The 17,842-nt window shown below is 46.7% G+C and overlaps 1 protein-coding gene across 1 annotated transcript in view; it reads left to right on the top strand.

Moving 5' to 3' along the window:
* CRHR1 (corticotropin releasing hormone receptor 1) overlaps positions 1-17,842 on the top strand; it is a 133,934-nt gene that overhangs the window by 70,000 nt on the left and 46,092 nt on the right. Inside the window, exon 3 of the mRNA XM_090044137.1 lies at positions 10,783-10,902. Coding sequence (XP_089900263.1) covers positions 10,783-10,902 — 120 coding nt within the window. The remainder of the gene's footprint in view (positions 1-10,782; positions 10,903-17,842) is intronic.

Raw genomic sequence — 17,842 nt, forward strand, 5'->3', positions numbered from 1 at the left:
AGACAGAGGCAAAAAAACTCATTGAAGAGCTCTGCCTTGTCCCTGCTATCCATCACTAAGCCCCCCTGCCTATCCTGTAGGGGTCCTATGCTACCCTGCACCCTCTTTTTGCTCCCAACATATCTAAAGAAGGACTTTTTATTGTCCTTAATCCCTGTCACTAGCCTGAGTTGTAGAGCTGCCTTGGCCTTCCTGACTGACTCCCTGCAGGTGCAGGCCAAGGAAGTGTACTCCTCCTTGCTAGCTACTCCCCTCCCCCCCCTTCCACTTCCTTTATGCTACTTTTTTTGCCCTTAAGGTATCCTGGATGACCCTGGTTAGCTTAAGGGGCTTCCTGACCCCTTTGCCCCCTTTTCTCTGCCATGGGATTGTCTCACTCTGAGCCCAAAGAATGGTATCCTTAAGGAATGACCACCCCCAAAGCATCCAGGCTCTTGGTTCCTAGTACCCTGCTAACCAATCCCCTGAGCCTATTACAGTCGGCCTTTTTAAAGTTTAGCACCTGCGTCCTGCTCGATACAGTGCCCGCCCTTCTCTGGATAGTGAATTTTATCATTTGGTGATTGCTGTTCCCCAAGTTGCCTTGAATCTGCAGGTCCCCTACCAGGTCATCCCCTGTGGCCAACACCAAGTTGAGCAAGGCATTACCCCTGATAGGACTCCTTACCTCCTGTGTTAGGTGGAGGTCCTGAATGCAGGTTAAGAACCTGCATGAGTGGTTAGATCTAGCTGACTGTTCCTCCCAGCATATGTCTGGGTAGTTAAAGTCCCCCATGACTACCATGTACCTAGACTGCACAGCCTCTGAGAGCTGCCTGGAAAATCCCCTATCTAGCTCATCTCCCTGGTGCAGAGGCCTGTAGTAGACCCCCACCACCAGGTCCCTTTCCCCCTGACCACTTTGGATCCTAACCCACAGAGTATCTGCTTGTCCATCCTCTAATCACAATTTGATTAGGGAAGATGCGTACTGTTCTTTGACATAAAGAGCAACACCCGCTCCTTTTTTCCCTTCTCTCTCTCTCCTGTACAACCTATAGCCCTCTATTCCTACTACCTGGTCATGAATAGTCTCACCAGATTTCCATTAGACCCACTAGGTAAAAGTTATTGCTTGCAAGCAAGGGTTCTAGCTCCTCTTTCTTGTTTCCCATGCTGCTAGCATTTTTATTTATACAATTAATTCCCCTGGTGTCTATCCCTAGATCACCCCTATACTCCTGTCTAATAGGTTCTTTGATACTTACCTGGGCTGATCTAGTGGGTATCTCATGATTTAGTGTTCCGTGGATCCCTCCATCCTTGTCCTCCCCTTCCCCCAACGAACCTAGTTTAAAGCCCACCAGAGGAGATCAGTCAACCTGAAAGAGAACACACACTTACCTTTGGGGGAGAGATGTAGTCCATCCTGCCTGATAATGTCAGGCAAGACATGCCCCATGGATGAAGCTAGCAGCTATGGCGGGTAAGGGTATACTGACTGGTTACATCAGTCACCTTGTCAGATCTCCTACCAGCAAAGCATGGCAGCCTACAGAGCTGAGGAGGATTCAGCAATTCTCCTGGCCCTCATTCCCACTGAGGTCACTGGCAATGTTCCCACTGCAGAAAGGCTTGGTTTCTTTGCATTCCCCAGAAAGTAACATCTTCTCATTGTGTATTGTTCACAGCATGATGACGGTGGTCAAAAAGGGGCATTTTTATGGGATACCTAGTAAATTTGCTGAGGTTTACAGTCTGCTGACCCCGCTCTGTGACTGTTGTCACCTGGGGAATCTTAGAAAACAGTCCTCCCCACAGCACCAGTCAAAGGGACCAGTAAAACCCTCATGCAACATTTGAGTCCTATTAAACCTAGTAGTGGCCTTCTGTAATCCGTCTGCACAGGCAAGAGCACAGAAGCCAGCAAAAGCACAGAAGCCAAACTCATCATTTCATTCTATTCTATTCAGACATTTATATCTTCTTCCACTTATGAACATCTTCCAGCCACATACTAAAAAAGTTCACTAGCATATCACAGGGTGAGTTGTTTTCTCTCCCAACCTCTCAGCTTGGGGAGCATGAATTGTGCATGGAGAGGAGGGTTTGCTTATAATGTTATGAAGGTCGCCAGTCCTTAGCTCACCCACTTGCACTAGCATACTATAGCCATCCAGTGGATGGGTGCAATTTCCCCATACTAAAATCCCATTATCTTTAAGGAGAGGTTTTTTTGGCAAGACTGGAGGAGTCATTTCAGAGATTGCCCTCCTGTCACTCCTGAGGTGATCCTGATCTTTTGAAGGCCGAGACCAAGAGGCATGAAAATGCTGGACTGGTATATAATATTTACCCCATGTAATCACATTTTAGCCATCCTCTGGGTTGCATAAAGGAAGAACAAAATAAAATTAACAGGCTGTCATCTCCTTGAGCAAACCTTCTTCCTTGCTAGATACCTGGATTATTTACATCTCACAGATACACACACTGCAGAGTCTTTTGCTCCTATTAAAATACCAGATCTTTGAGCGACTCAAGAGACAAGGAGAAGAAAAAAACCTGAACAGATTTTCGGCGTGTCCTCCGACATGCAAGATATTCAGCCCCATACTTTAATACGTTCAGTGAGATCTTTTCCCAAGTCACTGTGATGTGACAGAAGTGGTAAGATTTCCACCACTTACCTAGAGAGCGGAGGGCAAGCCTGAATTTCTCTGTGCTTGCTCTCTGAGTATTATTCACGTTGCTGTGAGGAGGTATAGGCTGAACCCATTATCTCTTTCTTCCAAGGCAACCACCCTATTCTCCACTTTAGACCTGGTCCAGCTGTAGGTGCCCTTGTTTCACTACACACAATTATAAGCTGATTGAGTTAAGCCCTTGCAAAATGCAAAGTGGATGCTCTTAGGTATCCAGGTTGTAGCCTTGTTGGTCTAGCAGCAAAAGGAATCAAAACTCAGGGTACAGGGGATATCTTTTATTTGACCAACTAGATGTTTGCAAAACAAAAATATTTTTTGCAACCTTTTGGGCACAAGCCTGAAAGCTTTCAGGCACAAGGTTTCAGGCACGAGCACCAGAACCCTGAGACCCTGCTGCTACCTTTGTTAGAGGTAATTTGCATCATCACAGAGCCCAGAGACACCTTGCCACCTAAGAAATGGCTGCCCATAAGAGCATTTCATCTTTTTACTCCTCTGTGAAATATGAAACAGCATAACCAAGAGGAAATATGACTACATCCTGTTTACCACCGAACAACTTCAAGGTAAGCAGACTATTCCAACTTTTCTCTGAGCCTAATCTGTATATAAAATGAACTGTTCCAAACAGAAGATTTTACCACACCTTCAACTCTGCTATGAAATATGAACTTTCATTTCTACCCAAGAGAACTTTTACAAACTTTTCTCCTATGCCTGAAAAAGGGTGCTTGTGCCCAAAAGCTTGCAATGAAAGATTTTTTTTTTTTTGCAAAAATCTAGTTGGTCTAATAAAAGATATCCCCTCTACTATGAGTTCTGAGTCCATGTGGATGCTCTTGCTTTCATTTAAATTGGGCATGCTTTGGCTTAGCTTAAACTATTTAGGAAAGGTTTACAGTAAAGTGAAATAACTTATCCACGTGTGAAAATGTACCGCCAGTTATACCAAATCAATTAGATCAAAAAAAATAGCTATATTGATGTAACTTCCAAAATAAGAGCACCTTTTTCCATGTAGTTTATATTGCTCAGTAGTGTAAGGATAGTTGGGTGAGCAGCGTATGAGGGAAATGAGGCACCAGAATGGACTGGGCACTTTACACCCCCATTCCCCTCTCCACCTGCACTTTCTGGCTTTGGACTGTACGACAAGCAGCAGCAGGGGTGTATGTCAGTGAGTGCAGGGCTCTGGAAAATGTAGTTCTACAGAGAAGCAGTAGAGTTCCCTGCCACTGGGAGGAGATAGCACCCCATTTTTGCCACCAAAACTTAAAAGTTTTTTGCCCATTCCACATGGCATCTGCAGCAAAAAAAATGAACTGACATCTCTTAGCAGCAGCAAACTTCAACTGCCACTCCTGTGTGCTGCTTGCTTCCAAAGCCTTCAGAGCTAAAAAGTACAGGGGGAACGGGAGGGAGGACTGCCCCAGGCATGGTCTGCCCCAGTTACACCTCTGAGAGTGCTTTCAAAGTGACATATACTGAAGCAGGAAAAAGACATTAGAAACTCACAACCTGCAGGTTCCTGCAAGTTGTAGCTCAAGCTGTAGTGGGGATGATTTGAAGGGTGACAGGAGGAAGCTCCATGTGCTTCAAGTATTTTGCTCTGAGCACACAGGGCACCTCATGCCTGTAAGCAGCAGCACTGGGCATACAGGTCTTGGGATACAGCACCCCTTACTGCACAGTACTCTAAGCATGAAACACATGAGGGGGGGAACCGATAAGAACCAGAGTAAAGAGCAAGTGATTTAAATCAGCCACAAAGTGAAGAAAGGAAACATGGTGGGACTTAGACCTCCTGCACATTTGGATGTCCATGCAAAGAACCTGGCAGCAGCATGGAAGCAATGGAAGGAAGAACTGACTGTACACAGTTTACCATGGTGGGCAAAGATGGGAAAATAAAGGTAAACCTTTTCCATTACCTCATTAGGACAAAGGAAAGAGAAGTGAGTGCACCGGTTTTACTTGCAGGACCCAATACAATAGAGCGACTGATGAAGACTTTTTTCATAAGTACTGTGACTCCAGAAAAAATAAGAGCATGGAAAGGTTTGGGGGGGTTTTTTGTTTGCTTGTTTGCTTGTGTAACCTGAAACCAGAATCCAGAAAAAAGAATAGATAGTTATGTTACTGAGCTGCAAACACTGCCATCCACATGCAATCTTGAGAACATAACAGACTCCCTTACAACAGATGGAATTATTTGTGCGACATCTGATCCTAAGCAGAGGAAGAGATTGTTGAGAGAGGCTCATCTGACTCTGGATAAGTCTGTTCAAATTTTATGAGCAGCTGAACTATCTAAAGAATTAAAACAGTTGCTGGTGTGGAACAAATGCACAGGATCAATGTAAAGGAAAAACGTCAGGTCAACTGAAAATGTAGTCCCCAGGCTCCAGTGTCAGTACTGCAGTAAACTATGCAAGACAGAAAAGGTTTCCAGATTCTGGGCAAGATGCCTGGGCTTTGGGAACAACCGTTTTGTGTTCCAGTGCTGTGACAACCCCAAGAGAAATCAAACTGCAATACATGCAGTAGGGGAGGACACCGACATTTTTTTATAAGGAAGATGAAGTCTTCTCCATCATTTTAGCAGACCCAAATACTCTGAACATACAAGAGAAAGCTGCTAAACAGCTATCTGCCATATTTGCAACATAGTGGAGCAGGAACCAGTCAGATTGCAGCTTGATTGTGGCACCAGCTGCAATGTAATTAATGCAGAACTACACAGCAATGATATCAAATTGGAGAGATGTGAGCAGATACTGATGATGTACAATAAAACAGCTATACAACCAGTGGGTAAATACAGATTATCAATACAAACTCTAGAAAACAGTACCACCTGAAGTTCATAGTGATTGACACTGAAGAAAGCTGTCCACTGTTAGGCAGCCAAGCAGTGCAAGCCATGGACTTACTGCAAGAGCAGAATATCCTCCACATGATAGGAGGGCAGAAACACAGTGTGACCCTTGGTAGATGTTTTACAGGAGTACAAAGATGTATTTCAGGAAAACAGGCACCTAGAGGGAAAGCTCAAGTTTGGACTTGACCTGCAAGCACAGCCTATACTACTGCTGAAATGAAGAGTACTAGCCGTGGTGGAACCACTCAAAGAGGAACTAACAAGCCTAACAAGAATGGACATTGTAAAACTATTGGAAATTAGCACCGACGGGATCAGCAGCCTGGCAGTAGTAAGAAAACTATCTTGGAAACTGAGGATCTGTATAGATCCAGAACCTCTGAACAGGGTATTGAACAGACGCCATTATCTGTTGCACTCTTTCAAGGACATACTGCCTATGTATGAACTGTCAAGGACAAAGTATTCATGATTTGTGATGTAAAAAGTAGGTTTTGGCATATTGAGTTAAGTGAATCCTCAAGCCATCTGACAATTTTTGCAGCCCCCTGTGGCAGACACCACTGGGTATGAATGTCTGTGGACATTTGTCCCACTCCAGAGGTGTTCCAGCATAGACTGAATCAGGCACTGTAGGGACTTCCAGGAATCAGGATTGTAGCAGATAGCAAGGAAGAGGCTCTCCATGACCATGTTGCTAAGCTGAGAGAGCTCCTAAACAGGTAGAGGCAGAATGTTAAGTTAAACACAGACAAGCTAAAGCTGAGGAGGACTGAGGTCCTGTACGCTGAATACATCCAACTTCAGCAGGACTCTGATCTACCCTGTGAAACCATTAAGGAGATGCCCAGACCACTGGATCTGAAGGGAGTGCAGATTTATAGGCCTGGCTAGCTATCCAGATTCTGTGCACACTTGTCAGAGGCTTGCATACCTTTGAGATAACTAATGCACATGGGCTAGGAACATACATTCAAAAAGCCTGAGCCTGAATCGATTCAATCTTTGCAGGTTAGTCTAATCTGGCTAGGCTAAACCAGTTTGTAACCACACAGACATCCCCTCTGGACTGAAAAAAATTAAGGCACATGCCTGCAGTGGCTCAAGCTAGAAGCCGGGGGGCACGACAGCAGCCCTCCCTTCCCTTCCACAATGCTGAGCTGAGGGGGGCATGGCCAGGCCCCCACAGGGCACTCTGATTAGGGTCCCCCACTTTGTTATCAGCATTTAACATCCCATCAGAAAACAAAGCCCCTCTCATTATTTCAAGCTCTTCTTAAGCAACTTTTTCCAAGGAAGGGAACATTTCAAGGAGGGACATTGCCAGCTACCTGTTGATTACCTCCAAAAAGGACACAGTCCCTCTGCCTTTTCCCCATCTGTCACAGCATGGACTGTAGCCAGCATGTGGTATACTAGCTAATGCTGAGAGGTGTCTGTGAAAGGCAGAGGAGAGGGGGGAATCCCTGCTTAGCAGGAAGTGGTGAGGGGCCAGGGGGAAGCCAGGCAGATGCCTGCAGTCTACCGGAGCTCCAGCCAGGGAGCAGACAGCAGGGGCCAGCTCTTCTGTGGAGCAGACAGCCCAGCCCACACAGCATGCCAGGATGCTGGGGGTGTCTGGTTTATCTTAAACCAGCAAGGGGTCTGAGACAGACATTGCATAAATCAGTTTGACCCAAATCAGTTAAGTCTGATGCTACATTCAACCAGGTTTATCTCAAACCAGTTTCAGCCATTTTCAAACTGGTTTTATATGCACTGAGCATCTCTTCTATTACAAGTTTAAACCAGTTTTTAATCTCCTAAACTGGTTTGTGTGTAATGTCTGTCCCTAGCCCTGAAGGCAGCATGGGGCTGGGCAGAAGCCCAGGAGCAGGTATTTGAAAAGATAAAGGAACTCATAAGTGAGGCAGCAGTCCTGAAGTATTACAGTCTAGCACAGCAACTACAGCTATAATGTGGTGCCTCAGAAGGAGGCCTTGTAGCAGCATTAATACAGAACCAGCAACCCACAGCATTTGCCATTGAGGCCCTGACCAATACAGAAAGAGGGTATGCTTAAATATAAAAGGAATTCCTGGCAGTCATCTTTGGAATGGAGGGATTCCACCTGTTCACCTTTGGACATAAGTTGGTTGTGCAGTCTAATCACAAGCTGTTGGAAAGCATTATGAAGAAGCCACTCCTCAGCACACCGAGGAACTCCAACGCATGCTCTTAAGACTGCAGTGCTATGATGTGAGCATCAGTTACTGTCCAGAAAAGGCAGGGCTAGTGGCAGATACTCTGAGCAGGGCCAGCCTTCCAGAGTACATCACATTTGGCTTTGTGAAACACTAGATTGAATCTGTCAGTGCACTGCAGTATGTATTTGGGAGAGCACAGAATTGGATGAACAGCTAGATACTGTGATGTGAGTTGTACTACAGGAGTAACCAAATCGCTAGGAGCAGGTGCCCCAGGAAATCATTCCTTACTGGCAGGTTAGGGATGAGCTATACTTAAGATGTAATCTGGTGTGAAGATAATAATCCCTGCCAATTTGAGGCAGGATTTCATTAAAAGAAGGCTAGATATCAGGAGGTGCTACTTCACTGTCAGGGCAGCTAGGATCTGGAACCAACTTCCAAGCGAAGTGGTGCTGGCTCCTACTCTGGGGGTCTTTAAGAGGAGGCTGGATGATCACCTTGCCGGGGTCGTTTGACCCCAGTACTCTTTTCTGCCATGGCAGGGGGTCGGGCTTGATGATCTGCTCAGGTCCCTTCCTACCCTACAAACTATGAAACTATGAATGCATGCTTTGTTTCTGGTAATAGAGGCATACCTATGGCATGCTCAGGAGTATGTCTACTGGTCACACACCTACTACTGTACAGACTTTCACAGCCTGATGAAGGGTTTGAAAACTTGCTAATTTTTTTTTTATTCCAACTACTTAAGTTAGTCTAATAAAATATCAGATTCACCCAAAGAGCAGGTTCAGGCTTGATATCAGGAGGCATTACTTGACAGTTAGGGCTGCCATGCTCTGGAATGGGCTCCCAAGGGAGGTAGTGCTCTCCCCTACCTTGGAGATCTTCAAGAGGAGGTTGGATAGTTATCTGGCTAGGGTATTATGATCCCAGCACTCATTCCTGCCCAGAAATGATGATCTGTTCAGGTCCCTTCCAACCTTAGAAACTATGAAACCCTATCTACTGGTCAGGCATGAATTCCCAAATGAGGACATATGCGGAGCTTCCTGGTGTCTTCCTCCAAATCATCCCCACTTCAGCTTGTGTTACAAATTGCAGAGCTTGCATGTTGTTAAAGAAACCAAATGCAATGAGTCCAGATAGGGTGTGAATCACTTGCTAAACTAGTGCAAAGCCACACAGAAGAAACCCCTCAGAACCTTTTTGGTGTAACTGTGCAGAACCTTAGTATGACCATGTTACACTGAGTTCTGCTAGTGCTGGAAGAGGTGTTTTCAGAAAACAGGCTGGGAGAGAATTCAAAACTGTGGGTGGATTTGAAAAGAATGCATTAATGCATTTAGCATCTGATGCATCTAATTTCCACGCTAAACAGCCTGGTAAAATCTGGAAGCAAAGGACAGCCACTGAGCAGATAACCCTGATAGGCAAATGAGGCTAAGCCATAACTATACACTTTTCTCTCCTTTTTTTTTGCTTAAACTAAACCCTTTGTGGCAGGAGATATTTTTCTCCTTTCTCTCCTCAGCAGAAAGGAGGAAGCATCAAGGACAGAAACTAGCACTTTCAGTGGAGTGTTGTCCACACACTTTTGGTACAGCAGTGTTCAGAAACTGTGTTACAGACTACCGGGACATGTCAAGACAGACTGTGCAGTCCAGAAACAGAGACAACCAGTAAGCATTCCTATAACACCCTTAGCTTTCCACTATGAATCGTGACTACCACAGAACACTGGAAAGCAAGTTTTGCTTGGTAATGTCTTACTGGACCAAGTGTCTAACTGAGAATGATGGTAAACATGATTTTGGGCACAGGAAAGAAACAGATACAGCCTCAGGTGGAACAAACACTCTTGTTTAATTCCATTATAAAAATGAAAATGGTGACTTTAAACGGGAAGAGGATAATAAACCTATGGATTTCTAATAAGTAGGGACTACTGAAATTGCAGCCCAAGTGCACTTCCCTAATCTTGCAGGTTCCCAGGCTCGCCCCCTCCCCACCCCCATGCCTGATTGGCAGAGGGGCCTCACCATTTACTTCTGAGCAGCAGAGAGGCAAAAACCACAGTTTTAAATGTAGGGCAGTTTTTGCCTCCCAGCCAGTCAGCAGCAGAAGCCAAAATCCACACCATATTTAAAACTAGAGTTTTTGCCTTCCCACTGATCAGGAGTGAGCGGTGAGTGGTGGGGCCTGTCCTTCAATTGGGGGTGGGGGCAGACAGGGGAAACTGCAAAATTAAAGGAGCCACTGTGCTGTGCACTTCTGCCATTATTCTGGTAGGTATCTACTAATAAGTTATTGGAAATATGTAGAGACAGAGGACACACAGTTGAACAAGATGAACCAAATCTTGAAAAAGGATAAGGTCCCTATTGCATGTGGAATACAGAGAGATTGAAATAGAAGAAAGGGAAGAACAAGAAACACCAAGTATTTCTGCTGCTCTTACATCAGCAAAAAAATCAGGCCCCACTCCATTGATGTCCCGCGTAGAACTGAAATAACTGAGCTCAAAATCTTACTGATGATTCCATGGTACTTGCAGTTTTCAATAACTGAAAGGCAGGGAAAAAGAAAGAAAGCACTTGTTTCAGCACTAATGTCTTCAGTAAGTATAAATGCTTTGCAATAAACTAAATCTCTTTCAAGTTCTATTGAACACGCATTTTCTAACTGTAGAACATTAATGATCAAATTATGTTGCCATTAAACAGGAATGCTGCTTCATATCTATTCCTGAGATGTAAATAAGATATTTTGCTGTTGTACATGTTGTATTCTATGCACGCGTGCGCGTTATCTATATAAAAACTGCAATCTGGCCTGAATGATGCCTACACTAACACAGTATATTTCAATTTTCCATATTATCTGTTACGTTTATAGGGGGAATTTCTTATAGAACACCCTAATTTAAACAAGTTATTGTTCAGCTCACTCCAGCAAAGTGCCATGAGATTGACCCCAGGGTCTCTATTAATGTTGTCTCCTTTTTTCCTTCTCTCCCCCTCAGGACTCCAGTGCAATGCCTCAATAGACTTGATTGGTACATGCTGGCCCCGGAGTGCTGTGGGGCAGCTGGTGGCTCGCCCCTGCCCTGAATACTTCTATGGAGTGCGGTACAACACTACAAGTAAGGCAGAGGGGACTGACCAGGGGAAAGGTGGGGAGCAGCCACACCAGTGGCATTGACATTGCAAATGAGTTTGGAATCAGTTGCACAAAGGCAGGAGGTAGGGGGGTGGAATGGTCACAAATCACTGATGGAAAAAGAAAAGCCCAACTCCTGGCACTGAGGAGCTGGTATCGCCTATGAAGTGAGCACCCATGATGGTGTGTGAATGTATAAGAGGGGTCACCCACCATGCCCCTGGACTGAGCCAAGTGATAGCTGGTAAGGGAGATGTTTCAGGCCATAAGCTGACAAAGAAATAGCTTTTCTCACTGCATAGCCCAGTCATTCACATCCAAGGACTGAGCAGAGTGATATCCTGTCTCTGATAGTTACTTCAAAGGAAGGGTTGAAAACCCATGGTAACAGATTAAACTGCCCCTTCCACTAAGTCTCATCCTGATCTTTCGTAATCAGGAACCAACTTAAGTTCCAAGCATGCATTTTAATTTCCTTTCCAAATTATTTTTAGAAATACCTGTGATTACCCTGGATATTCCTGTCACTCCTATAAACATCGCATTCCTTTTTATAATTCATGCTGATGTGTTGGCCTTAGTGGCATCCTGCAGCCAGGAGTTGCACAGATGGATTGTGGATCATGTGAAAGGGCATTTGCCTCCTTTCAATTACACTGGTCATTTTGTTGCTCTCATATTATGGGGTAGGAAGCACCAAAGCTGATTTCCCTTTTGTAGACTGTTTATCGCTTTTCTTTGTGCTCAGGGTCTCTATCTTCCAACAGTTGCCTGTCAGCACTGCCCAGCCCTTGAACTACCCTTGGCTTCCAGTAGTTTTAACTTCACAGACCATTCTTGATGAACATACTACTGCTGCTACTAATAGTACCTTATAGCACTTATGTAGCACTATTGCCAAAATGCTTTCCTGGGGAGGTCACCGCCACTATCTCCATTTTACAGGTGGGGAAACTAAGCCACTTCTGTTACTTCACCCCTGTCTGGACCCCTACTCCCGAACATGTCACTCAGTAAGCTATAGAGCAGTGGTCCCCAACCTTTTTCAGTAGGAGATCACTTTGGGAATTTAAAAGCAAACAAATATCCACCCCCTCCCACCACGCAGCAGGTAAGTTTGTAGGGAGGGAAAAGGGGGTGCAGATTGGGGTAGAGGGAGAAAAAAATATTTGGGGGTGCACCCCCCCCAGCAGGTAGTTTGTGAAGGAATGGGTGAGGTGCAGGAAAAGGGCCATGGTGGTGGGGCAGGGCAGATCAAGGTCCCAGCCCTAGCCCCACTCCCTCTCTCACCACTGGGGTCTCAATCTGCCACCTTCCCAGCTGTGGTGAGGAAGAGAGTTGGGCTGGAACAAGGGTAGGCCCTGCAGCTGGGGAGGGATGGAGCCGCAAGCGGTTCATCTGGGGGTGCAGGGAAGTGAGGGGGCACACACCCCAGCAGGACACGGGGAGCGCATGCACCGGATCTGCAAGTGGGGCGGGCTGCAGCTGTGGGCTGGGGCCAGGCTCTTACTGGTGGGGGGGCTGGACCACCAAGAAGAGCCTGGCCCATGGTGGCGGCACTGGGAGCGGGGCTATGGGTGGGGGGCTGTAGTTTCCCCCAACCCTCCAACCCAGCCTAAGTGCAGCGCAGCCTCCCAGCCCACAGAGGCAGCCATCCTGCCCCATGCAGATCCCGGCCATGCAGCCCCCATGCCCTCAAGTGGGAGGAGGGGCAGGGGAGAGGAAGGCTGTGCCAGGGTGTTCCCAGCTACACTGCAACCAGGGCGGGCAGTGGTGGCACTGGGCTGGGGGTCTACAGTGAATTTTCAGGTGGTGCAGGCCCATGACCCCCTTCCTAGCACTGCCACTGCCACAGGCTGGCCTCTTGGTGGCTCAGCATCCCTGCCAGGAAGAGCCTGGCTCCACCCCGCCCCACATGCAGATCTGGGGGCAGGTGCCCCTCCCCCCCAGTTTGTGCACAGGGCAAGGCGGCTGTCGCTGTGCCCCAGACTTTGTGCCCTGAGCTTTATACTCAGAGCTCCAAACTGCAGTGGAGCTCAGAGTGCAAAGCCCGGCATGCAGCAGCAGCCACCTTGCCCCACACATGGATCAGGAGGGCATGTTGCCCCCTGGGCCTCCATCAGGGTGTGTGCAGCGGCAGGATCCCTGCTTTCCCCTGTGCGCCTGGATGAGCCACCTGGGGTCCAACCCTGCTCCGGGCTCGCCTAGCTGGGACCCCACTCACCTGGTGGCAGGGGGCATGCAGGGGGATTGTCCCACTCACCCAGCCTGGCCCCAGCAGCAGGGGGCACAGCTCAGCCCAGCAGGGGGCACAGTGACACCCAGCCACTCCCCACATGCATCCTGCTGCTCCCAATCATCAGACTGAGATTGACTGTCAGGGGCTCCCCAATCATCCAGTCAACCGCAGTTTCATAGATGTAGGGTTGGAAGGGACCTGAGTAGATCATCAAGTCCGATCCCCTACCTGGGGAGGAGTGAATATTGGGCTCATATGACCCTGGCTAGGTAATCGTCAAGCCTCCTCTTAGAGACCCCCAATGGTAGGAGCCAGCACCACTTCCCTTGGAAGTTGGTTCCAGATCCTAGCTGCCCTGACAGTGAAGTAGCGCCTTCTAATGTCCGGCCTGAACCTACTCTCAAACAACTTATGGCCATTGTTCCTCCTTACTCTGGGAGGTGCTTGGGGGAACAGGGTCTCTCCCATTCCCTGCTGCTCCCCTCTGGTAAGTTTATAGACGGCCACCAGGTCCCCTCTCAGCCTTCTCTTGTGAAGGCTAAACAGGTTCAGGTCCTGTAGCCTCTCCTCGTAGGGTCTACCCCTGTGCTGTCCCTGGATCATGCAAGTGGCCCTCCTCTAGACCCTCTCGATGCTGTCCACATCCCTCCTGAAATGCGATGCCCAGAACTGGATGCAGTACTCCAACTGCGGCCTGACCAGTGTCACATAGAGGGGGAGGATCACCTCCTTGGCCCTGCTCCTGATGCATCTGTGATGACAAGGTGCAGTTAGCCTTACTGACTGCATCCTCACATTGGCGGCCCATGTTCATTTTGGAACCGATAATGACTCCAAGATCCTTTCTGTCACTGTGCTTACAAGAAGGGAGTTCCCGAGTATATAGGTATGCTGCTGATTCTTACTGCCCAAGCGCAGTACCCTACACTTGTCAGTATTGAATCCCATCCTGACTTTGGAAAAGCTAACTTTGACAAGCTAAGGAGGCTTGTCAGAGAGGCCCAAAAAGGCCACAACCCGAAGGAGAGGGGAGTTCAGAATGAGTGGTTGCTCCTCAAGGGAGCAATCCTGGATGCGCAACCAAAGTCCATCCCATCTTGGAGGAAAGGCAGCAAAAGAGCACAGCAGCCCCCTTAACTCTCCAGGGAACTGGCAGACCTCCAGCATCTTAAAATGAAGACCTACAAAAGGATGGAGGACTGGAACCACCACCAAGGAGGAATACCCTGCTCTGGTCTGGACCTGCAGAGAGCAAACCAGGAAAGTTAAGGCTAACTCCAGTTAGCTACAACTATGAAGGACAATAAAAAGTCCTTTTTTAGATATGTGGGGAGCCGGAGGAAAAGCAAGGGCAACATTGGACCCCTGCAAAACCAGATGGGACAACTGACAACTGATGCCCAGGAAAAAGCAAACTTGCTAAATGGGTACTTTGCATCAGTTTTTCACCAGTCCCATGGGATGGCCCTGCCCACTGTGGGTCAGAAAGGCCCGGGTAAGGGAGATACCTTGCCCTCCAACAAAGCTGACCTCGTGAAGGAACACCTTGACAGGCTGGATACCTTCAAGTAAGCTGGCCCTGATGGCTTACACCCAAGGGTACTTAAGGAGCTGGCAAGCATCATAGCTCAGCCCCTGACACAGATCTTTGAGAGCTCTTGGCACTCTGGTGAAGTGCCCAAAGATTGGAGGAGGGCCAACATGGGGCCTATCTTCAAGGAAGGGAAGAAAGTAGATCTGGCAAACTACAGGCCCATTAGCCTGACCTCTAACCTGGGGAAGGTCTTGGAAAAGATTATCAAAGAGGCCATCCTTAACAGACTAGCTGACAGCAGTATCCTTAGGGATACCCAGCATGGGTTTGTTGTGGGTAGGTCTGGCTTGACCAATCTCATTTCCTTTTATGACCAGGTGACTTATCACCTGGACAAGGGGGAAGAGATTGATGTCATATATCTTGATTTTAAAAAAAGCCTTTGATCTGGTATCCCATTATCACCTCTTGGCTAAACTGACTAGCCGCAGCCTCGACCTCACCACAATCCACTGGCTGGGGAATTGGGTCTGTGGTAGGACCCAGAGGGTGGTGGTTGACAGGAGCCAATCATCTTGGTGCGTAGTCACCAGTGGGGTCCCTCAAAGCTCTCTTCTAGGGCCTATACTATTTAACATCTTCCTCAATGACGTGGACATTGGTGTCAGAAGCAGACTGGCCAAGTTTGCCAATGACACCAAACTCTGGGGTAAAGCATCCACACCTGAGGACAGGAGGGTGATCCAGGCAGATTTTGACAGGCTCATGAAATGTGTGGTTGTGAACCTGATGATGTTCAACACCGAAAAATGCAAGGTTCTCCACCTTGGGAGGAAAAACCTGCACCATGCTTCTAACTTCTCTATGTCCTTTTTAAAATGTGGAGCACCAAACTGCACATTGTACTCTAGATGAGGCCTAACTAGTGCCAAGTAAAGGCACTATCACTTCCCATGTCTTGTACCTCATACTCCTACTGATGCAACTCAAAATCACATTTACCTTTTGTACAGTTATGCCACATTGCAGACTCATATTAAGTCTGATCCACCGAGACTACCAGATCCTTTTCCACAGTCCTGCCATCCAGCCAGGTGTCGTACTTTTTATAGCTGTGTTTTTTATTATGCTTTGCAAGATGCAGCACCTTGCATTTGTCAGCATTGAACTTCATCCTGTTAGCTCCATGAAATCATAAAACATTAGGGTTGGAAGGGACCTCAGGAGGTCATCTAGTCCAACCCCCAGCTCAAAGCAGGACCATCTCCAACTAGATCAGCCCAGCCAAAGCTTTGTCTAGCTAGGTCTTGGAAAACCTCCAAGGACAGAGATTCCACCACCTCTCTGGATAACCTGTTCCAGTGTTTTACTACCCTCCTTGTGGGAAAATTCTTCCTAATATCTAACCTAAACTTCCATTACTGCAACTTGAGACTGTTGCACTTTGTCCTGTCATCTGCCACCACTGACAACAGTCTAGCTCCCTCCTCTTTCAAACCTCCCTTCAGGTAGTTGGAAGCTGCTATTAAATCCCCCCTCAGTCTTCTCTTCTCTAAACTAAATAAGCCCAGTTCTCTCAGTCTGTCTTCATAAGTCATGTGCCCCAATCCCCTCACCATTTTCACTGCCTAACACTGGACTCTCTCCAATTTGTCCACATCCTTTCTACAGTGGGGGCCCCAAAATTGACCACAATACTCCACATGTGGCCTCACCAGCGCAGAATAGAAGGGAAGAATCTCTTGCCATTCTGATATGGATCCATTTTTAATTACTTTTTGCTTGTGGCAAAAGCTTGCGGTAGCAAGTGATACAAGTGTTATTTGCAATAGCTCAAAACTACCCAGGTTTTAAGAGCCTCTGTTTTTCTCACTGCTGATCCCAGGCACCTGTTCCCTAAAGTGAGAGGACCCTGAAGAAATTATTTTCTTTTTATTCTTTTTCATGTCATTTAAATTAAAATTGCTTGAAAAGGAGTGATGAAGTTCTTCTGAGTACTAGAGATTTAGGGGAGACAAGCCCCGCATTGAGTGTGGTTAGTAGTAAAGGGTAGCACGTGGAGAAGAATATAATTTTTTTCTTTAAAAATATGATGATAATTGTCAACCAAAAAAAATCCATCAGAAAAATGAATTACCCCTGGTTCTGCCCAGGGAAAAGGAAAATGGACTTTTTTTTCATTTTATGTTTTTTAAAGTTCTTAGGCTGCTGATTTTCATGACTGTATACAAGGTATTATATTTAATGATGTTAAAGAGACTTCATTTGTGATGTAGGTTTGTTGTCATAGGGACTTTCCAATAAAGCTCCTTCTCAAGACCTCTTAGATTCGTTTGTTTGATCTAAAGGGTGATTTCATTGCTTGCAAGGTTTGTTTGCTCAATGAAATAGAATAGTTTTCTTTTCTTCCACTTTGATGTTTTCTTTGTCTGGGAAAGATTTTTACAGTGCTTTGATGATTTTATAACCTTATCCCTCAGCCATCATCTTCAATTTGTCAGGAGGGAAGATGGACAGAGATGCAGAAAAAAAGGAATGTGCAAATAAAAATAAAAAATTCTGGTCACATTTTCATATCCCTTTCATATTACCATCTCTTTTCACTTGCATGAGCTGTGCTTATATTAGGTGAGAAACAGGGAGCAGCTGGAAAATTTCAGTGCTAAGTATTGTGAGGACTTATCAGACATTCATAACCAGAGCATCTGAGTACTCCACAATCTCTGAAATCACTCTTTATGCATTGTACAGGCGGGACAGTAAGATTAGGCTATGTCTGCACTGCAGTTGAAGGTGTGATGGCAGCCTGGTCAGTTGTAGCCACACTAACTTTAATCTTGTTATCTTTGGTGCTAGTAGTGTGACTGGGTAGGAGGTGAGGCGGGGACAGTGGATGGGAGAGGTAAATAAGACAGCAGTCCTGCATACTAGTTTAGAGGGACTGCCAGAATAGTATCACCTGCAGGAGTCTTTTCCAACGCAGGCATAACCCTATGCCCAACAGTGTGTCTGGAGTGAGTGGTGAATGGACTGCCCTCCCCCCCAGGAAGCTTTGCCATGGGAGATGCAGCCCCATGTCCAGCAAATCTAAGCTTGCACTGGAGCAAACAGGGTACCAGAGGGAACTCACAGGAAGCCCATAGCCAGGGC

The sequence above is a fragment of the Crocodylus siamensis genome, chromosome 4, assembly GCF_052110815.1.
Source record: "Crocodylus siamensis isolate JL-2025a chromosome 4, ASM5211081v1, whole genome shotgun sequence".
In the NCBI taxonomy this organism is placed as follows: domain Eukaryota; kingdom Metazoa; phylum Chordata; order Crocodylia; family Crocodylidae; genus Crocodylus; species Crocodylus siamensis.